This window comes from Astyanax mexicanus, chromosome 2, assembly GCF_023375975.1.
Source record: "Astyanax mexicanus isolate ESR-SI-001 chromosome 2, AstMex3_surface, whole genome shotgun sequence".
Classification (NCBI taxonomy): domain Eukaryota; kingdom Metazoa; phylum Chordata; class Actinopteri; order Characiformes; family Acestrorhamphidae; genus Astyanax; species Astyanax mexicanus.
In genome coordinates this window covers 57,272,689-57,295,787 of record NC_064409.1, presented here as the reverse complement: position 1 = coordinate 57,295,787, position 23,099 = coordinate 57,272,689, and the positions used below count along the sequence as shown (strand labels likewise).

General features: G+C 39.6%; 1 protein-coding gene across 1 annotated transcript in view; it reads right to left on the bottom strand.

The window, feature by feature from the left end:
* Positions 1 to 23,099, bottom strand: part of otud7a (OTU deubiquitinase 7A) — a 123,682-nt gene that overhangs the window by 5,777 nt on the left and 94,806 nt on the right. Inside the window, exons 6-11 of the mRNA XM_007246487.4 lie at positions 22,152 to 22,253; positions 21,557 to 21,684; positions 20,527 to 20,639; positions 15,723 to 15,850; positions 15,458 to 15,607; positions 242 to 356 (exon numbers count right to left, since the gene is read on the bottom strand). Of these exons, the coding sequence (XP_007246549.3) occupies positions 242 to 356; positions 15,458 to 15,607; positions 15,723 to 15,850; positions 20,527 to 20,639; positions 21,557 to 21,684; positions 22,152 to 22,253 (736 nt within the window). The remainder of the gene's footprint in view (positions 1 to 241; positions 357 to 15,457; positions 15,608 to 15,722; positions 15,851 to 20,526; positions 20,640 to 21,556; positions 21,685 to 22,151; positions 22,254 to 23,099) is intronic.

Sequence of the window (23,099 nt, the reverse complement as noted above, 5' to 3'; positions counted from 1 at the left end):
TGCACAGAAGCTGGAACCTCAAGTATGGTGGCGTGTGTTCTCGTCTCTCTGCACTTGGACACTGGCGCCCAGATTTAGTCCAGATAAATCCCTCACATGGGGGATAACACGGACAGAGAGGCCCTCATTAGACCTTCCCCCTCCCTGAGTACTGGGGACTGAGTGGGCCAGCCAGCAGAGCCCATAAGCCTCTGTGTGGGAGTGGGCCAAAGAGATGGAGAGGCTGAGCAAGGGGTCTTACTTGGCCAGCTTGGTGTTGTCATTGTCGTCCCTCCCCCACTCCCAATCTCTGCCCGGATCAACCGCAAAGTGCAGCGCTAGCAGCTTGTGCTCGGAGTCTGTCAGGGGAATAACGGCTAGAATGGGGAAGAAAAAGAAGAAAACTTTAGCAAACAGGATGAACTTCAGTGAGTATTAATGAACCAAAACAGCCCCACCCGCTTTCAGTATTTGCCTGCACTGTCTATAAAGTAGAGCTGAGTGTAAAAAAATCTCATCTCACTTTCATTTAGTTTAAACTGAAAGCAATAGTATTCCTAAGTGGGGAGAGGACTAAATCTTATAATAAATGGCATTAATGTGTTTTGTTAACATCCCTGCAAAGTCAGATATATTCATTCTAAAAACATCTGTTAGGTTTCCCAGGGCATTAAACCACTTTCTGGCCATAACAGCTATTCTTAAGCAACTGGGTTCCTGCTAACGTTGCTGATCCAAGAGCTACTATGAACATAGAGATATCAGAATAACAAACTCAACCTTCAGCTTCTTAATGTTGCATTGTTAAAACCATAGAAACACAGAATTAGTAATAACTAAACACAGCTGGCAAACTAAAACAGAGTGCAACAGAGCCCATGCTAAAATCACCAGAATCAGTCACTCCTCTGAAAGGAAAATGCACCACAATGCACGTTTTAAAAGTACTTTTCTGCATGCTCTGTGCAATTGCACATTCTCACCAGAAAGATCTATGACTCGGCAAAACATACGGACTGTCACATATATGAGTGATTCCCAAAGACGGTTTTGGATTTTGTTAGTTCGTATTTAACAAAAACTAAAATTCCTATTTCTAGTTGTATCATAATAGTTAGAAACAGCATCATTTACAGCTATTAAATATGCAAACTACCATGTCTTTTTTATTTCAAAAATATGCAAGCACAATGAAACTTGTTCTAACTATTGTTAGTAAAAATAGCAAGCAGCTTCCTTCAACCTTAAGAACAGCTATTATTTTGAATAAAGTACAAACATGACTTTGTTTTATTTAATTTAAGTGCAAATTCTATACACAATTCTGTACACAAAAATCTTGATTACCTAATTATGACTACTTTAAAAACTAAAGCAGAGTGGTTGTTTTTATGTCAACTGTTATGTTAAATGTTATGTTAACTGTTACGTTAGCAAGGCAGTGATAAGTACAGAATGGTAATGTGTTTGCTAAAATCTCTAGCTCAGATTAATGGCCACATTATCCCCAAACATCTCTTAAAAGCCTTTCAGCTAGAACCAGTGCCGGAAGGTCCTGATCCCTGTCACTCTCACAGCCTTGACTAAAGGGGGGTTCTCTTCCTCTTGGTGGCAGGGGACAGGAGATGCATGGAGACAGTTCCAAATGTGCTGCTCTGCAGAAATGTGCCTTTTCTGTGCCACCTACAGTTCTCCAACAGGAAAAGGATTTCATCATTAATCAAGGAGAACACAAACCTTCACTTGGGCAGGGCACGGTTTCCTACAGCTAAACGATGACTGGGTTTAGCCCCTAATCCTCCACCCTGTTCACTCTTTCCCTTATTTTCTGTGCCACTTCCTAGCACGCACAGCATACACACAGCTGCTTTGTAACTGGGATGAAAAATATGCATGGCTGTGCTGATGGAAAAGAGGAGAAGAAAAGAGAAGAGAAACTTCTAGAGAAAGAGAAGTGGTGGGACTGCTAGGAAATACAGCATGTTCAAGCAGAGGACATTCCCATCCCTGCTGTCTAAATCAGACAAACACACACAAACACATGTTGGTAGAACACACAGTTTCTTCTTCATCTCCTCACAGCATCCCTGACATTTGCCAAGTAAGTGCTTGCCTGCTTTTCTAGCGGACCAATGATGAGTGCACAAGCACGTCTTCACTCTGACTCATCTGAATGACACTAGGCCTGTAATCTTCCATTTGGTGAAAGGAGGGTGAAAGACAGAATCTGTATTTGTGTGAAATCACAGAAAGAGTGTGAGATAGAGCTAGAGGAAAAGAGAGACATACACACAGCTCTGGAAAAAAATAAGAGACCACTTCAGTTTCTGAATCAGTTTCTCTTATTTAGGTACATTTTTTTAATAAAATTAACATTGTTTAATCAGTTTTCATGCACTGTGGCATGTTCTCCTCCACCAGTCTTACACACTGCTTTTGAAGAACTATATGCCACTCCTGGTGCAAAAATTCAAGCAGTTAGGCTTGGTTTGATGGCTTGTGATCACCCATCTTTCCTTTACATTAAATTCCAGAGGTTTTCAATTTGGTAAAATGAAAGAAACTCATAATTTTCTTTTCTTTTTTTAAAGAGCTGTATATAAAGGTCCTCAAAGAAGCTTAGACCAAGCCACACTGTGACTGTAAAAACGATCCATACCCTGCTCAAGTACCGAAGTGTCAATTTTCTATTACAAAACAGTACAGTTTCTGCTCTGTTAGTCTCTCTCTGAGTGTGGCTCTCTCTAAAATCGACAACTTCTTAACTACTAAACATACAACATCAATCATAATTTAGCCTAATTGATTTTAGCAGTTAAGTACATGTGTGAGCTTGTCATGTTTAATAAAGAAATTAAGTGTGACACTATAAACAGCATGGAAATGTGGAGCTACAACCCCAAATCAGAAAAAGATGGGACAATAAGGAAAATGCAAAAGAAAAAAAAATATATATAATTTTTTAACATTTACCTTGAATTTTAGTTTTTTGCAGACAGTAAGGAAGTTACTCTATATACAGGAAGATGATTAATCCTGCACCTAACATCTGGTGTTACACATAGGGCCCATTCCTTTACCCTACACTCTACTCTCCCACTCACTCACTGTTAACTACACGACACTCGTAACCTTTTCCACCTAACAGATAGACTGCTGTGGCCATTTCTGATCTATTAAATTAAAATAAATTATAATGTACCATAATTTGGTACGGAAGATGTATCCACAAACATATTTGTGTATTTGAGGAGCAAAGGTGACCAGATCTCCAGTTAAAACAACAGCATTAATACATACAAGATACATCTTAGAGCAACATATGCTGCTTTCCAGACAATATGAAACAGGGATGTCCATACATTTGACTAGAAGACAACAGAAAACCACATGCTGCACATATTACAAACACAAGGCTGTGAAAGAAGTAGGTAATAATAGAGAATAGAGATTTTTTAAATAATAAATGTCATTGCTTGGTGTCCTTGATGCAAAATGTCTTTGTAGTATTGTGAGAAGGAATGGTAAAATGACAAAGTGATAAATGCATTGCTAAAATTGCCAGGCTTGATACAGCTTGTTTACTCTCCATCTGCAGCTGCCTAAGCAAAACTTGGCCAATGCCAAGGCAGTGGGCAGCATATAAGTGTTTTGTGGAGCGATGGGGTTTTAGACAAAACTTTTGGGATGAGTTGGAGAGGAATCATTTTATTACCACCACCTGACCTCATTAATGCTCTTGCAGCTGAATGTAATTGAATCCTGTTTAATATCTAGTATGAAGCTTTCCAAGAAAATCAGATGAAGCTGCTACAGCACTGAGAAACAAACTATCTAAAAAAATACCCTTCATTTCATGTTAAATAATGGGATGTCTACAACAATTTTGACTTGACTGTATTTTGACAAGTAGAAGGTGATGTAGATTAAGTGGAATCAATTACCACCCGTACTGTGGTTATCCGTGGTCTGTCACTATATGAAGGTTGTGTTAGTACACTAGTGTGATGCTGCATTTATGTGAAATGATGCACTTAACAGATCTTAGAGCAACATTTACTTCAAGACAACATTTTTCCAGTGATGTTCACACTTTTTCCATGAGACAATTACACATTACACATTAAAGAAAAGGCTTAGTAAAAAGAGGGCTTTGTCCAGAAAGTCTTTAAGATTAAAATCCAAACACTCCATGTTCACACATAAAACCTCCAGCAACAGTGATAACAGCTAATGATTAACTGGTGGAGAATAACAGGCCAGAGCAGAATCAGTAGACCTTTATTAGCTGAGCTAATATCAGGGAACACTTCATTAGCACAACAAATGTTTTCACACACTGTACTGATAAGCTGAGGCTGGCAGAGTCTTTGATTCCGGTAATCTCGGCTGTCTTTGAAAAAATAACTTTGTGTCCATGGCTCTGCGGTGACCGCTCCAAGTGGCGGCAGTCCAGCGCAAAACAGTGAGCCAAGAGAGAATGAAGGAATGGACACTGAGTACTACAGTGTGCCGGAGGAACTCCCAATACAGAGAACACACTGTACACACACACATAACACACATACAACATAATAAAATCAGGCAAGCAAGTTGGTATATTCATATGCAAGCTATCAAACAAAGACACGTACACACTTGTTTTGAAAGATACTTTGTTTCATGAGTATAAACACAATAACACACTTACACACACACAGTTCCCACCAGAACGGGGTCAGACAGTGGACATCGGACCTGCAATGTGGGGTCGTGTCCTGACTCCCACACCGCAGCTGTCTCCCCTCCTCCTTGGACTGGGACACACACACACACGCAGACACACAAACACACACTCACATTGCACCTCAGTCACCGCTGCTGTTTCCCTTTGGGTCCACTCCAGAACCAAACACCACCCCTGCCAATTCTGCTGCGGGGGACTCCAGTGCGGTGTACTGTATTTACTATCCCGGCTGGCAGACATAATGAGTTGTCCTCGGCTGACCCTGCCTGGGCGCATATGGGCGGTGACATCACCCACCTTACCACAAACACCGAAACGAGAACAGCTCAACGGAAGCTTTGGCAAGGTGTGGATAGAGAGTGGGATGAGTAGGAACGAAGTGGAGGAGGAAGAGGAGAAGGATAAAGAGAAAGCAAGAGAGAGAAAGAGAGAAAGAACAAGAGAGAATCTCTTGTCTCCAAAACGATAGGTTTAGAGAAGAAGGAAAACATTCTTCATTTGAATGTTTTAGTTAAGATGCATTCATTAGCACCAAAAGAGTTTTTTTTTTCTGAGGATAACTGGAACAAACCAATGGGATGATCCTAAAAGACCTGGCTGAAGATGATGAGAATATCAGCTTTTAGCTTTGGTTAAGAAGAAGGTTGAGGAATCGACTTGTGGTTTATCAGCAGTTGGAGGCAGTTCATGCAGTAAGTTCAGATCCTAACAGGAATCATTGGGTGCAAAGAAGGCATCAACGCTTAACCCGATAATTGTCTGGAGGGGGTGAGCATACTGTACTCAGGTATTCAGCTATCATTCATCTTCTTGTCCACTTTTTTGTGGTGGGTCCTGATTCTTCCCAGAATAAATTGTCGCAAAGCAAAAATCAGCTTATAACACGAATTTCAGCAGCAGCATGGAGACATACCTGCTGTCACTGCAACCAGGAGATGCTCCTAAGGTGATGTTTAAGGTGCGAAACACTGATGAAACACTGGGCAACCTTGCAGTTGCCCAGTGGAGGTGCAATAGACTGTTATGCAACAGCATCAACATTTACTGTACCATATTTTTCGCACTATAAGGTGCTCTTTTAATTTTCCCAAAAATCGTCAGTGCGCCTTATAATCCAGTGTGCCTTATGTATGAATTTTACCAGTCAGGTTGAAAGAGGCAGTAATTGTCCAGCGTTATAAAAGAGTTTCAGTTTAGTTCTCCGGCACCGGGGCTGAAGTAGTATTAGCATTAGCTGCTAACCACTATTTCCCCATTCAGAGGTGAGTATTATCAGCCTATAGCTTGCTTCTAATCCTGGCTAGCACTGCTGAAGCAGCATTAGCATTAACCGTTTATTATTGACCTGTAGAACCGCTAGCTAATATCGCTTTAAAAAAAGAACTTAAAAAAAAAACAGCTTTAAAAATAAATCTTTTTTTTTTCATTACAGTTTTGTTGTTTACTTAGCTTAGCATTACTTAACTTAACATAGTTAGCTACCCCACCACCACCACGCCTTATAATCTTATAATCTATAGTGCGAAAAATACGGTATTCATCTATCCATCCATCTAGTCATCTACTTTTTGCAGTCAGCAATACCCAGAATAATTAGGCATGAATTCATCCTGGATATACCCCCAAGATGCCAGTCTATCACCAGTTAACACTCACAACCATTCACTCAATGCCTAATTCACCTACTATATGGGTTTCTCTGAGGCAGGCGGACTCCATAGTACCAGGCAACATACCAAACTCCTCACAGACAAAGACAAGAGCAGTGATTGAACCCACAATCCCACATTACTCATTACTCTAAAGTAGAAGAAACCATCAAAACTATCAAAAATAATACATCCCACCACATCTTTCACTGAAACATTTAACAACATTTGTCTCTCTGTTTTCTCTCAAGTACAGGATTGAGGCACTGTGTCCAGCACTCTTATGATGTATACAATGATTATCTTTAATTGAACAATGACAGGATGAGGAGGAATGCAGAAGAGGAGGAAAGTAAAGAGCGAGAATAGAGACGTATGCTCTGAGCAGCTTTAAGTGAACGATGATAGGACAGTGTTGGGGGCTCCTTATACAGTGGAAGTGGTGAGAACACAAATCATCCAGAGAGAGATGGATGGGTTATATAAACAGGCGTTGATGACAGATAACTTGCTGATGGGCTCTGGCAGGCTACATTACTGTATGCAGTCACTTCATTCCTGCGGCTCCCTTTCTGCAGCGTGATGCATGATGAGTGTGTCTCGCTCCTCAATATGGCGCAGAGTTCGGAAAGTTTGGAGAGTTTAGGAGAGCACATCTGTCACATGAAGCCTGTGTGATATAATCTGAAAACAACTCAACGCTCAGAGCCATCGTTTCCTGAGTCTTTGAATGTGGGGCTTTTTCTTTATAGGACGCTAGTTGACTCCCTCTAGTGGATGATGTTCGTCACTGCAGTCTGGTTTGGCCTTTCTTTGTCGTGCGATGTGAGCTCATGTGGTGTTAACAAGGAATTCTCAAATTTCGCACACATCTGCGTATTTTATGAGTGCAATAAACAACAGTTGTGAATATAAACAAGTTTTTAACTTAGATCCGGGTATTTCAATGACTGCAACATGCTGGAAATCACACACCACATTCTTATTGTTGTATTAGGCACACATTCTTTCTCTCTCTCTCTCTCTGTCTGCCTGTCTGTCTCCTCAGTGTCTCTCACTCACTCATTTATTCTCCTCTCTCTTTCTTTCTCAAACACACACACACACACACAATTCAATGTCATCCTGATGCCATTAGGCTTATTACAGTGCAGGCAAGCTGGACATGCTGAAAAGGAAGTGTGTTGTAAAAGTCTTAACCAAGTGCTTGCCTGGTACAAGCTAAAAAACACGTTCAGCTTTACAGCAGAGCCACTTTAATGGACGATCGCTCAGAGCCAAAGAAAACCTGCCGGCCTTTTAAAAAGGGGCCCGGCGCATCTCGAAATAGCAGCAGAGGTTTTGTGTGGGTGGACTCCACTCCCTCAAAGCCAGGCCACAACGCAGGGCGCAGGGAGATGAAAGCAGACCCTGGCATGGGCTCGGACAGGGCCACCATTCAGCTCCAGCGGTTCGGCCTGGGAGGACATGAATGAGGAGGAAGGGTGTCTATATCACAGCCGGATACACCTGAGGATTTCTCTACACACGCTCGAATAACAAATTTGAGGGACCCACCCGGAGATCAAAAATGAGCTTAAGGTGCAAAAATAAAAAAAGTTGGAAGATTAACATTCCTTTGCAATGGTGCAGCCACAGAGGTGCAAACGGAATATGTGTGAGGGGAGAGTGTAAGTCTCTCTCATATACTCACACTCACTCACTTACTAACTCACTCACTCACACATTCAGACTTTCAGAGATGAAGAGAGTCTCAGTGTTCTTGAGGAAGCTGCTGGCACCTGAACACACAGAGTGTATGAGCGACGGCTGCCTGGCCCACCCTAGCGGAAGAATCTCAGGACCTTGGCAAGGAAGGGCGTGGGGGTTGGGGTGGTTGGAGGCTGCATGGGCAGTAAAAGAACCAGTCCAGGCCACATCCACTAAGACAGCGTCCATGGAGGGGAGAGAGCTAAGAGTGGAGCAGGACACTGTACAGACTGGTTCACTTTTGCTGACCTACTCTAATTAGCAATGGCAAAGAGGTCCTGTGTTTTAGGACAGCGATATGCCCCATATTATTACCACTAATATTTTCTAATACCTGGATTTGTATCTTATTGCCTTTAACAGCATCAACCAAGCAAGCCAGCTAAAGTGAACCCCAGTCCCCTAATTGTTCCTGAAAGAGCACTGAGGTAAAAGTCAGGTGTTTGGGTTTGCTTGTCAGTCAAAGTGACCAAGGGCTCTGTCGTACACCCTGCAAAGGTGCGCCGCGATGCTCGTAGCTATCTTACACCCTGTCAACTGTCTATTTTCACGCCTTGCGCAAGTGTCATTAAAATAGTTTTGGACTTTAGGAATATATTAACGCAGATGGGCGTGGCGGTCAGGAAGTGACGTGCGTTCAGGTAAATATCTGGTGTGTTTCTGTATCTTGGCGGTGGGAAACACAGGTGGGCAGCTGACTGATAAAACCACCTCAACAGTCAACAGTCAGCCGCACAATCAGGTCTGGATCACTGTACGCACTGCGTTCAGCAATCAACTATACAAAATATATATACTTTAAAATGTGCACAGTAACTATAAGTTATTATTAGTTATATTTTTTCTGACATTTATAAGGTTTTATATTAAGTATATTTCAGTACACAGACTTAATAATTGTAGCTTAATATAGCATATATATGCATTCTACTGTTTTACTATTATTTAACTGAAATTCAACTTTTTTTATATTTGAAAAACATCAAAGCACATTGCCACCGTGCTTTCGCGTCTCACGCTGCCCGTCAATTATTCAAAACTTTTGAAAGTGAAATACACAGATTTATAAAGCTATATGTTAGCATTCATTTCTTATCACCATGTCACATTTATTAAAATATAAAATATATTAATTATATTATAATTAAGTCTTGTGCAGAGATCCTTTAAGACTCCTGATTTGATAAGTCATGTGCATGAATTTGTTCTTCATCAGCCCCAATGCACTAGAAACAAGTTCTAACAGTCCTGTGTGCTGTTTATTTGTGTGGTTTCCTAAATGAGTATCAGAAGAAGATGGGCATATTCGAGTATAATTAAATGATGGATATTTATATTGTGCTCAGCACAATTTCCAGAATTCCATTTTCGTGCACATTATTAAACTATTAATTTAGGTATTCATATGTGTGCTTGAGCAGTAAAAGCACATACGTGTGTTGAAATCTGGCACTACAGGACCAGAGTTCTCCAGTCCTGGCAGGCTTTTCCTGGTGTACCGTTTATTCTGTACATTTTAGAGCCTAGTGTTCAATTACATTTGCAAAGAGTTGGTGTGGCAGCAAGATTACATTCCAAACCAGCTAAATCACACCTGCTTCTACTTGTTTAATCAGTTGCTCCCAAAATGACTGCATGACTGCATGGCAGGGGTGTGTTGAGGATGTTGAGGGTACTCCAGGACCAGGACTGAGACCCAGTGTACTGCATCACTCCAAATAACCTTTTCTTGCACTGAGAAAAGAAGCGAGAAAGGAAAAAAAAAAGAGTTGAGGAGAGTCAAAGGGAGAAGCCCAGGTTGTGTGCGAGCACTTGAGAGGGTGTGGTGAATACAAGCGTGGGGCCTCACAGCTCCGTCTTTTCAGTCACACAGCAACAGATGACCTCATTTAGCCAAGAGAATAAAGGGCTCTCCTCTATATGCAAAAAAAAAAATCCCTCACACATATAGAAACGCTCTGTTTTCATCCTTTCCTTGATCTCTATTGATTCCCACCTCTCTGAGGTATCAGTTTCTCTCGAGCTCTGAAGAGCATGCATCTGCATATAGGTGCAATAACAGCACAGTGCTGTGAGATGGCACTGGTCCAGAAGACTGGAGCTGTAAAGCTGTGGTGGAGGAGGAGGACTGCTACCTCTCCATCCTGAAGCAATGCGAGTACAGTGAAGGCCTCTAATCTGTCAGCACCCCGCTGCTTCAAACACAGCATACAGCATAAAGGGGCGCCGGGCCTCTGAGGGCACACATGAGCCGCCCAGCTGAAGCACTGAGAGGGACACAGTGCCATCTACTGGACATTTACTGAGCAGACTGGACTGACTTCTGAGAAAAAGGCATTCATGACCTACACATGTCAAATATTTATAACAGCACCAGGCAACAGTGCCTGACACTATTTTAACATGGATTTAATGCCCTTAAAGTGAGCACACATAATCACACACTGTACACTAGTGCTAAGATGTTTTAGAAAAAAATCCAATCTTTACTGGCATTTACAGTTTTTTACAATTTTAAAAGACACAATAAGGAACTTCTAATTCAGCAGGTCTCACCGCTGGGTGGTGATGAGGGGGGGGGGGGGGGGGTAACTAACTAAGTTAAGTAAAGCTAAGCTAAGTAAACAAACCTGTAATACAAAAGACTTTCTTTCAAAGTCAACCGAGCGCTGGGTGTGAATCTACACAGATTTCTGAAAACTGTTTATTTGGGTGAGTAAAGTGCTTCCATTCATTTATAGTAAGCTTAGATTGCTGAATTTCTCCAGCAAGGCTGAAGCATTAGCGGTAATGCTAATGCTGCTCCAGCACTTCTAGTCGGGGTTAGCAGCAGGCATAACACTCACCTCTGAACAGAGAAATAGCGGTTACCAGCTAATGCTAATGCTACTCCAGCCTGGTGCTGGATAACTAAACTGAAACTCCTGTAATATCACTGTACTTCAGGGGAGTGGCTTTGCTGCTTCTTACAATCTGACTGGTAAAATTTATACATAAACTGCACAGGATTATAAGGTGCACTGGCGATTTCTGGGAAAATTAATTAATTTTAAATGTCTTATAGTGTGAAAAATACGAAAGTTTCCGTATCAAATAGAAAGAGAAGACTTGTGGATGCAGGTTTAACCAGTCAAGTGGTCAAAGAAGCCTTGGCAAAAATTAAATCAGTTTTACATATGGAGGTGGGGTAATGTAATTTTTTTCTTAGTGATTTTAGTCCAATCCAAATGTACCATGTCATACGTTGTCTTTCAACTTCATCATATCCTGTAGAAAAAGAATTTTTAAAACATGATGCTTCTGGCAGATATTGTGCTATGAACATGAAGCTGCTAGATTTTGATATAATATATATTATATATTTATTCTGTGCAAATCTGTCCAGTAGTAAACTGTTATCTGCAGATTGAAAACTAATCCTGTCCAAATAAATCTAAAGATGAGCAGATATAGCTGAAACACAAAATAATACCAGTGGACAACTGGAAAAAAAAAAACAAAAAAAAAAAAAACTGACCAGCAGTGTAGATGGTCACAATCACACAACATCTTACATATCCAAATAGCTTATTTATCCAAACTCAATCATTCATCACTCATCGTCAACCGCTTTGTCCGTTGGGGGTCGCGGGGGGGCTGGAGCCTTTCTCAGCCAGCATCGGGCGGAAGGCAGTTTACAGAAACAGAAAGACCCAGAAAGACTCGGGAATCGAACCCAGGCCGTCTTGTTGTGAGGCGGAAGTGCTACCCACTGCGCCACCAAGCAGCCCATATATCTAAACTTCTTTTTTTAAAATGGAAGTCAATTTGGGTCATTTCTACTGGACCATTCATCATTAAATATTCCAATAGTATAAAGACCTCTTCATAAAATTCATGTCATGTCAAACTGCAAAAATGAAGGTCTGTTTTACTAACCATTATATTCATTAGCTTACACTGGTAATGTTTCTTATTTGTCCAACCAAAAAAAAATACTTCACTGTAAATAGCCTAAAGACATGCCGTGTTTTACTTAGTTCTTTTGAACACCCAAAAGCACTGAAGGTGCACAGACAGCAAATTATACTGTATATGAAGCTAATCATTATGTGTAAAATAAATATGAATGTTACCACTTGGTCCAGTGAGCTGTGATGTGCACTGAATGGAAAGAGCTCTTTAAACTCAGAGTTGCCTTGGGCAATGTTTATAATCTGTCAGAGCCACGGGAGAGGTGTGGGTATGTGTGTCTAGCACATGTCCTGTCTGCACTGCTGCTGCACTGTCTCTGCGCTACACCACTCATCCGGAGAATCCACGTGCAGTAAGACGGCCTCTCTCTGCATGCCAAGAGGAGGAGTCTCAGACTGAGACAGTGAGAGATAGAGCATGCTGGCATTCAGTCTATATATATATATTTATATATGTCTGCTGGGTCTACAGAACATCTTCCTGTTGAAGGTGGGTCACTGAGAAAAACCTGTTTACCATCTTTTCTATCTCCTGTATATGGATACAGATATACGGTATATTCTTATTTGACTCATCCCTGCAATGAAAACACACACACACACACACTGTGAAACAGTGAGCACATGTGCCTTGAGCAGTTCTCAGCCTTAGTTGTGGCACTTGCTGTGACACCTATCTTGGCAGAAGAAAATATAGATGTGCTGCTGACTGACTACAACCTAGAAACAGTCAGATGTTCACTGCTATCTTGTCAGTGAATTGTCATTCACATGCACATCCCCAATAGGCATACACTCCAGCTTGTTACGCACACATAGCGTGTGCATGTTGGCAGCTATGCAAACTTTTACATCAAGGAGTGTAAACAAGCAGGTAAGTTTCCTCTGCACCCCTGAAATAGCAATGTGTCCTGAATTGGTTTATTGTGCGTTACCCCCAAAACACATCGAAGGATAATTAAAAGAATTAGTATATGCCTTTTGTGCATTTCAATTCGCGCAAGGTGTACTTTTCCTGTTGTTATGATAGCAAAGTAATAGAACAAATCATTTACAGTATAACTATTGTGGAATGGTTTATGTGTATTGACATGTAAAAACAACACATACATCCTTTTATTATCCTTCTTTTATAATGGACTTAAAACTCTTTACTCACACAACTGAGCAAAACTCTTTCTAGTTTTCATTTATGTTCACTTTGTGGCCTTTTTGTGTTTCTTTCGATGAAAGAGAAATATGGAGACCAAACAGGGGAGCTTAAACACAGACAGAAAAATCAGATTGAGTATTCTGATGTTAACGTAATAGCAAAGTCGTGAGCGTAACTGGGTATGTTACGCAACCTAATATATTACATAAACTAGGTGATTATGGCTTATCATTTGAGTGCTGCTGGATTAAGGAGCACACGGCTGTGGTGATGTGGCATTGTTTCTGTGGCCCATTTAACAGCAGTAAAAATAATGGAGGGATTTACGAGTGATCTAAACAGCTAGTCGGTCAGCTGTGTCCTTCAACACCAACCCAAACAGACCCTCTACATCTATCTATCTATTTCTTTCTCCTTTCTCCATCTTTCTTCCTCTCTCTTTTTCTCTCTTTTCTCTTTTTATATATCTCAGTCTTTCTCTTGTTCTGTTTCCCACTCTCCCTTTCTTTTGCACTTTTCTCTCTCTCCTTGCCTTCTCTCTCTCCATCCCTTTCTTTTTATTACTTCCTCTCTCCTTATATCTCTGTCCTGCATTTTCCTTCTGTCTCCATTCTCTCTTTCAGACTCTTTTTTCCTATCTCATCTTTTTTTCTCTCTTGCTTCTCTCTCTCTTTCTCTCATATTTCTTTCTCCTTTCTCCATTTGTCTCTATCTGTCTTCCTCTCTCTTTTCTCTCGTTTTCTCCTTTTTTATCTCTCACTCTTTAACTACTTTTCTCTTTCTCAGTCTCCCTTTCTCTTTCACTTTTTCTCTCTCCTCCTTTTTTTTCTCATCGTCTTTCTCTCTCCTTTTATCTCATGTTTTTTCAATATTTCCTCTCACCTTGTCCTCTTTTTCCTCTCTCCATTCCTTTCTCTACTGTTTCTCCTCTGTTCCTCTGCATTTTCCTTCTCTCTCCAATCTTTCTTTCTGACTTTCTTTTTTGCTATCTCTCTCTCTCTGATGGGCACCCTGTGTTGACTGAGGTCTGGAGGAGTGTCTGATTAATAATTGATTGCAGGTAATTAGAGCTCAGGTCGGCATTATTCATTGGGGATGACACGGGGCTTGATCTTGTTCTGTGCTGCTGAAATGTGCTCTCTAATTTGAATGAGCTGGAGCTGCTCATGCTCTGCTCTCAGCTCACATGTTCTGCCCTGCAGGGCTACAGGACCCTCAGGCCTTTAATCTGCTCGCCTATGGCTTATACACTCCTCTCCACAGCTTGATCATCCAGTTACAGCACATTTTATCTAAGTAAAAAGACGGGTAGGACCAAAGAGCATTGAACTGAGTGCTCTTTGTGCTGAAACTAACAAATCTATTGACAGTACAGTTCCCTATGCCTACCTACACATATGATATGTGATATGATATGATATCACTTTAGCGCATTTGAGTTTTCCTAAATAATTGTACCATGATTATTTGATATACCTACCAAAAATGTGTTGGCCTATGTAAGTGTATTTGTGAATAAAAAGATTTGCTATGCATTTATGTTTTAAACACTGCTTCCAATTCTGTCTATTTTTTTACTTTTTACATAACGTGAATATTTTTTTAATTTGCAGTATGTCCACATTTGATGACAAATGGACCAAGTGCAATGCTCCAAAATGACATGGAATAAATTGTTTTAACAACGACATACACTGCAATTATTAAATTGTTGGCAATATGTTACACTAAAATCTATCTTCCCTCTTTTTTCCATATGCACAGAAAAAATATACTGCATTTAATTTACTTGATTAAAATTTAAATATTAGGTCTACATGAAAAAGACTTTACATCAACATAATTAAAGCAGACTATGGTGGCTAATTGATTAAAGTGATTGGTTATTGATCACTCGGTTGTGGAATCGATACTCAGTACCCACTGATCTGCTGCTGTTCTTCTAAATCTCTGAGCAAGGCCATTAACCTCTCTGCTCTGGGGCTCCACGAGGTTTGACCCTGTGCTTTGACCCAGACTTTCAAAACTAAGACGCAAAGACATTGACCTTGGTATTATGTCAATTTAATGCATTACTTTTTTTTTGTAATGCCTTGATTTGTTCCTCTTTTTCAGAGTTGTACTGTATTTTGGTTCAGTAAAAACATACAAATAAAAATATATATATTTGTGAATAAAATATTATTGTGCTCTGGATTCCTCTGAACTAAAGATAAAATGTTCATGTCTTTGTTATTCGGAAGCTTACCTTGCTCTCTCTGCTGATCTCTCTGCTCCATGGACACCAGAGCAGAGAAGTGGGCCTGGTCGTAGGCCAGAACCAGCGGGGAGCAGTGGCAGCGGTTAGGGGGAACCTCCAGAGGCAGATAGAGCCCACCAAACGGTATAGGTGCAAATGCTGAAATTAAACCAAGAGTATACCACCTTAAATAATGCACAATATACAGAAATTTGCACTGCTATTTTAAGCACACACCGTAAAAATAAGTTGTGTACACATGTGCAGTAAGTACCTTCTCCTCCAGAGTCTCGGAGCATGGTATCAGCAACAACCACGATAGGCCGCCTCAGCACATGTGCCAACACAAACACATGGAACTCCTCCAGACTCTCATACACCGGATCTTCTGAGTTATCCACACTGTATAAGACACACAAGACAAAATCATACTTTTTGTCATGCTTTGATTAACAGTAAACACTTAAGATATAAATACATGTGTTTTTTGGCTCATCTAATGCAACAACAAAATACTATCTGGCTAGATTACACACATTAAACACTAGTTTTTTGAGAGAGATGAAAGGTTTTTAAACTGATAAATTAAAAAAAAAGAAGCCAAAGTTTGGACATTCTACATGGTTAATGCTTAATAACCCCCAATCGCAATTATCTCAGCTTCTTTTATTAGATTTTGCTTTTGTTTTAATTTCTCCTAGCTATTTAGGATTAGTAAATACAAGTATAAAAAAAATGTTGCTGTACAGGATGCGGACAGTACTTTATTTTAACATTTTAAAATTATCCTTGCGATTTTGGATCTTTTTACAGTGAGTAAATAAACTAGTTTCAAACATAAAATACTATGGGAAATTTTACCAGGCCTGTGTTTCTGTCTGGACTAGCTGTAGAAACTGTTGACTGGGATTCCCATGTTATCATGTGATCACAAGCAGTGTCTCAATATGAGGCCAAAGGGTCAGCATTTTAAAGATATGAAGTATCATGGTGCAGAGAAGCAGAAATGAATTGTCCAGGTTTTTTTTAAATGCATCTGTCTTTTTTAGAATTTCTGTAGATAATTCTTCCATCATGGCCATATTTGTGCAGAGGTGGTTGCACAGTAGAGCCGTGCACCACCACACCACAGTGTGCTAAATTTTCTTAGAAACTCCAGAAATTGAGCTTAGTGTGTAAAACATAAACTCTAGGGATTGCGCTCAGAGTTTAAGGGAAAACTCTAAAAATGAGTTTAGAGTGTAAAGGGAATCTCTAAAAATTGAGTTTACAGTGTAAAGGGAATCTCTAAAAATTGAGTTTACAGTGTAAAGGGAATCTCTAAAAATTGAGCTTAGAGTGCAAAGGGAATCTCTAAAAATTTAGCTTAGAGTGCAAAGGTAATCTTTAAAAATTGAGTTTACAGTGTAAAGGGAATCTCTAAAAATTGAGCTTGGAGTGTAAAGGGAATCTCTAAAAATTGAGTTTAGAGTGCAAAGGGAATCTCTAAAAATTGAGTTTACAGTGTAAAGGGAATCTTTAAAAATTGAGTTTAGAGTGTAAAGGGAATCTCTAAAAATTGAGTTTACAGTGTAAAGGGAATCTTTAAAAATTGAGCTTAGAGTGTAAAGGTAATCTTTAAAAATTGAGTTTACAGTGTAAAGGGAATCTCTAAAAATTGAGCTTAGAGTGTAAAGGGAATCTCTAAAAATTGAGCTTAGAGTGTAAAGGTAATCTTTAAAAATTGAGCTTAGAGTGCAAAGGGAATCTCTAAAAATTTAGCTTAGAGTGCAAAGGTAATCTTTAAAAATTGAGTTTACAGTGTAAAGGGAATCTCTAAAAATTGAGCTTGGAGTGTAAAGGGAATCTCTAAAAATTGAGTTTAGAGTGCAAAGGGAATCTCTAAAAATTGAGTTTACAGTGTAAAGGGAATCTTTAAAAATTGAGTTTAGAGTGTAAAGGGAATCTCTAAAAATTGAGTTTACAGTGTAAAGGGAATCTTTAAAAATTGAGCTTAGAGTGTAAAGGTAATCTTTAAAAATTGAGTTTACAGTGTAAAGGGAATCTCTAAAAATTTAGCTTAGAGTGTAAAGGGAATCTCTAAAAATTGAGTTTACAGTGTAAAGGGAATCTCTAAAAATTGAGCTTAGAGTGTAAAGGGAATCTCTAAAAATTGAGCTTAGAGTGTAAAGGTAATCTTTAAAAATTGAGTTTACAGTGTAAAGGGAATCTCTAAAAATTGAGCTTAGAGTGTAAAGGGAATCTCTAAAAATTTAGCTTAGAGTGCAAAGGGAATCTCTAAAAATTGAGTTTACAGTGTAAAGGGAATCTCTAAAAATTGAGCTTAGAGTGCAAAGGGAATCTCTAAAAATTGAGTTTACAGTGTAAAGGGAATCTCTAAAAATTGAGCTTAGAGTGCAAAGGGAATCTCTAAAAATTGAGTTTACAGTATAAAGGGAATCTCTAAAAATTGAGCTTAGAGTGCAAAGGGAATCTCTAAAAATTGAGTTTACAGTATAAAGGGAATCTTAAAAAATTGAGCTTAGAGTGTAAAGGGAATCTGTAAAAATTGATTTTAGAGTGTAAAGGGAATCTGTAAAAATTGAGCTTAGAGTGCAAAGGGAATCTCTAAAAATTGAGTTTACAGTGTAAAGGGAATCTGTAAAAATTGATTTTAGAGTGTAAAGGGAATCTGTAAAAATTGAGCTTAGAGTGCAAAGGGAATCTCTAAAAATTGAGTTTACAGTGTAAAGGGAATCTGTAAAAATTGATTTTAGAGTGTAAAGGGAATCTGTAAAAATTGAGCTTAGAGTGCAAAGGGAATCTCTAAAAATTGAGTTTACAGTGTAAAGGGAATCTGTAAAAATTGATTTTAGAGTGTAAAGGGAATCTCAAAAAATTGAGCTTAGAGTATAAATGGTAAACTCTAGAAATTGGGCTTTGAGTAGAAAGTAAGAGTTATAATTAATCTTAATAATAAAGTTATAATAAAGCTTAAGGTGTAAAAGCACCAAAACAGAGTACTGTTCCCCTAAGAAGCCCTCAGTGTGCATTAATAGTGAAAAGTGGGCGTGTATTGTTTTCACTTGTTGTTGTGAGCTGTATCAAACAGAAAATACAGACGATGGCTGAGCATAACATTGTTTTCCATCTGAGCGAGTAAGTTTCACAACATACCTACAGACAGAGAAACCACAGCACTCTCTTAACACGGCACAGTTTCCACTGTGTTTCCGCACGACCTGAAGTAAACCCGAATATGACCTTAGAGACAGATCTGAGACCAGTGTTGGAAGTCTAGCAGAACGAATGTGGTGCAGATTAGACTCGAAGTCAGTGGAAAAGAGCTGCTTTTACAGATGCACCGCAGCACACGTTCACTAGCACTACCACCCACATGCTTACCTTCAGGAAATGTAATGTTGTAATATACACACTGCTCCAAGTCAAAGCAGACATATACATTATCTAACAGGTCCTTGCTGCATGCTGCCACCAGGTGGCAGTGTGTTTAATCAATTTAGCACCAAGCAGCTATAATTCTGTCATCCCTACGATTGTTATGACTGTCAGTCCCCTACACATGATAAAGTTTATCATTTTTTTTATCAGGCTTTATTGTTAAACAGATCCCAGAAGATATCCAGAATAAAGGAGAAATCTTTGGTATTAATGGAGTCTTAGTGTCCACAGTGATGTGTAATGAATGAGTGTCCATGTAAAGGTCAGTGTAGTTCATCCACAGCAACCTTTAAATGGCAATGTAAGATAGTGTGGCTGCTGGGAATTAGATTGTGGACCACCATGCTGGAGAAGCCCATAGATCACCATCAATCTGAGAGAAAGCTGTAGACTAACTGTGCTGATAGATGCAGCCTTGTCCACAATAACTAAAATAGTACTGTTGTGTGGTCAGTCTTAAGAGCATGGGGTAATCTGATCTGATTTATATGATAAATGATTAGTTGCTCAATAAAACAAGTGAAGATTTTCCGTAAACTTGTGGATTCTGAACTTTCAGTCAATACCACATGTGATTCTAAAGCACTGCCACTAAGAGCGGGAGGTCGCACGTTCGAACCCCTGCTCACGCAGCTTTGCCATCAAGCTGCCGGCACTCAGAGGGAGCACAATTGGCCCTGCTCCCTCCAAGTGGGTAGATGGCGCTCTGTCCCCACATCACTAAAGGGAGATGTCCGCAACACAGGGCGTCTGTGAGCTGATGTATCAGAACTGAGTCGCTGCGCTTTCCTCCGAGCACACTGTGATGCATACTGCATCAGGCAATACTGCATCAGCAGCAGCTCGAAAAGAAGTGGTTGCTGACTTCACATGTATCAGAGGAGGTACTAGTGCTAGTCTTTACCCTCCTGGTGTTTTAGGGCATTACTAGTGATAGGGGGAGTCCTAATGAGTGGGTTGGGAAATTGGCTATGTAAATTGGAGAGAAAATGGGAAACATTTAAAATATAAATTATAAAAAAAAGTGGAGTGCAGATTCACTGCTGGACTCCCACATATTACTTTACGCAGACTCACACATCAAATGTCTACTGTATGTATGGCCACCCATTAAAAAAAAGATTATCGCATATCAATAACGGCTCCCTGATGCCCACAAGTCAGAAAAAATCTCCCAGAATCTAGAACGAGTGGCCCAAGAGAAAACACAAACGCACACGTTCTAGATTCCGGGAGATTTTATCATAGGGGTCTGCTTTATGGGCATTTACTGTTTTAATATGAGTTCACTGTTTAGAGGAAATCATGACTGATTGTGGTGACAAGGTCTGAAAAGTCTAGTACTTAGTATTCAGTATTTAGTTTTTAATATAAATATCTGAGTTTTCAATTCACTAATCTCATTTATTTTCATAAATGTTAAAAAGAAAGTAATCTTTTTGGAACTGTTAGAACTAAACTCTTTGTAAATATAATAGATTTTTTCTATGTTTGTTATAATACATACATCATGTATAATGTGGAAGCTATGCACATCTTTGAATCAAATGTTCAGTGCATGTGTGATGTGATGTAATAGGATATGTGCGTGTGTGTGTGTGTATATGCATGTGTGTGGGCTGGTGGGTGAGCTTTACCCTCCACTGGTGTTGCCGTTCTTGCTTAAGTGTATGCGAGGCTCGCTGGAGGCCAACTTCAGTAACTCGTTCCACTCTCTCTCCCACTCCTCCTCTGTGTACACCAACCCAGACTACAGAGAGAGAGAGAGAGAGAGAGAGACAGAGAAGGGAGAGAGAGAGAGAGAGAGAGAGAGAGGAGGGGGAGAGATGGGGTAAAATGTACGAATGGTGAAATGCTAAAGGAAACACACACCCAAACACAAACACACACGTTCTCTCTCCTGCCTTCTGTCAGGCTCCCACCCCTCCTACACACTGAAAGCTCTACATTTGCTCTACTGTATGGATCAAGCAAACCACAGTGCACACCCACACCTTTCACATTACATTACCGTACTCACTCCAGTGCTGGCAAATGCTGTGCAGAAACACTGCCTCCAAGACAGAGGAAAGACTAGAGCTTGTACACACTTAAATAAGTGCTTTCTGCTTTTATTAAAGTGAAATTTATGCAAATCTACTGGAATTAACATAACTATTTTTACGTCTGTTCATTATAACTGGGACAAAATAATTTGCTATTTAATTTTATTTTAATCATAGTAAAGTTTAAATCAGTGCTTTAGGGACAGATATGATTGTTGTACTTAATCAACAAACAGTCCTGTTAATTTTCTTATTTGTCATTAGTGGTTTTAAAAACTAGACTTTGTGACACACAAGCTGTGCTGGACGAAGTGTTATTAGGCATGGTATTAATAATATTTCTCTGTATAGAATAGACAAGCTTGGCATGTGTGCATTTGCTAGCTCCTATCATTATGATTGCATTTTTACATTTAAATGTAGGAATGCAGTTGATACCAGTAAGATTACTGATTATTGATGATTTGTAAAAAAACAACAAAAAAAAAAACTCCCAAACATTAAACAAAAAAATCTCTAAATGTTAGAGAGTTAGAGAACACTGCTTGTGTTGAACTGCAACTCTATTTGAATTTGTATTGAGAGCACGTCTTAGGACATTTGTTTTAAGCTAAGGTCATACCTCTTTGTTTTGCTGCGTCTGTTGCCATCTCCACCTCCTCTTTAGGGCCTCTCTTTCAGCCCCACTCTTCATCATGGCATACAAGCTCTTCCTCAGCACCAGGTCTCTGTCATGGAAGCCCCACATTCCTGAAAACACAGAGAAATAAAGTTTTAAAGTTCTAGTTAGAAGGTTTAATCTGTTGAGGAAACCATTATTTGTCTATTGCAGTATAATATAATTTCACCAAGCGCTTTTGCATTTTTTTATATGTAAAAACATGGCATAAAAATAGTTATATGTTACACATTTCCATTCTGTATAAAATAAATGCATAGGAATGTGCTTTTTAACATGTATTGAACTAAGAAATAAAGTGTATGGTTTCTCTGGCAACTCTGGTGGTAGATTTGAATGAATTACTAAGGAGAACTGAGGAGCATAGTGTAGCATAATGTGACCAATGCTTTGCTGACTCAATAGCTGTTCCAAAGAGTTACAAACCCTATATATCTGCAAAGGAAATAAAAAAAAAGGCCTAATGTTTTTGAATGAATTACCAGTTCTTTCCTATGTTATGTAAAACAGATAGGATTAAGATAGGATTAAAGCTTACCTAAGGAAGCAGCATGCAGTAGGCAGTTGCCATCACCAGTTGTTGCTAATGGCAGGAGCTTCTTACAGCTGGTACACATGGTGGACCACCAGTTCAGACGACCTACAGGAAAAGATCCACAAACATTCAGCTTTACAACACCGTATGCTTTATGCATTTACACAAAAAACACTGAACTCTTTGAAATGCAGCTGCAGTTTCTCTATCATGCATAGATATTAAAATAAATCTGACCTATTGCAAATATGACTTAACCCCAGAGGACCTGCTGGAACAGTGTGCTCCAGCTAAAGGCAACAGAACAAATAAAGCTTGCTTTGCTGCTCTTTACTGCCGCAAAGCAGAAGACCAGGCTGGCCTTGCCAACAGCAGAAGCACCTGCCCGCAGGCTGTGTGTACCAGGCCGCTGACCTCACGCCCACTAGAGCAGAGCACCAGAGCCAAGACTAGTGAGTCCAACCCTGGAGCATCCCATACCCAGCCTGCCCCCAGGTGTCCAGCCCTCCTCCTAAAGCCCCTGGAGCATCAGGTCAACTAATCAGCTTGCTTCTCCTCTAAGCTTTCAAATCTATACATACATTACCACAAGTGTGAATCACTCAATCATTCAAATGTATTAAATCAATGTTTTCAAATGTATATAAAACCCGATATACTTGAAAAAATTACCCTTAAAATAAAACAATATATAAATAACTAGTGCAACATTAAATAGAATGCTGAATGCTTTTATTATACGGGGTGTCCACTAACATTAGGAAATATAGTGTATTGTTGGATCTTGTGTGTCTAATACTTACATTCTCATTGGTTCTTATTGTACTATGTAAATGTAAAAAAAAATATATATTGCCACTGTTACACAACCTTGTATCTCTGCTGTACGTGCACGACCTGCCACAAGTTCAGGTTTACTTAATAATTCAAATGTATTTGAATGTACTGAAT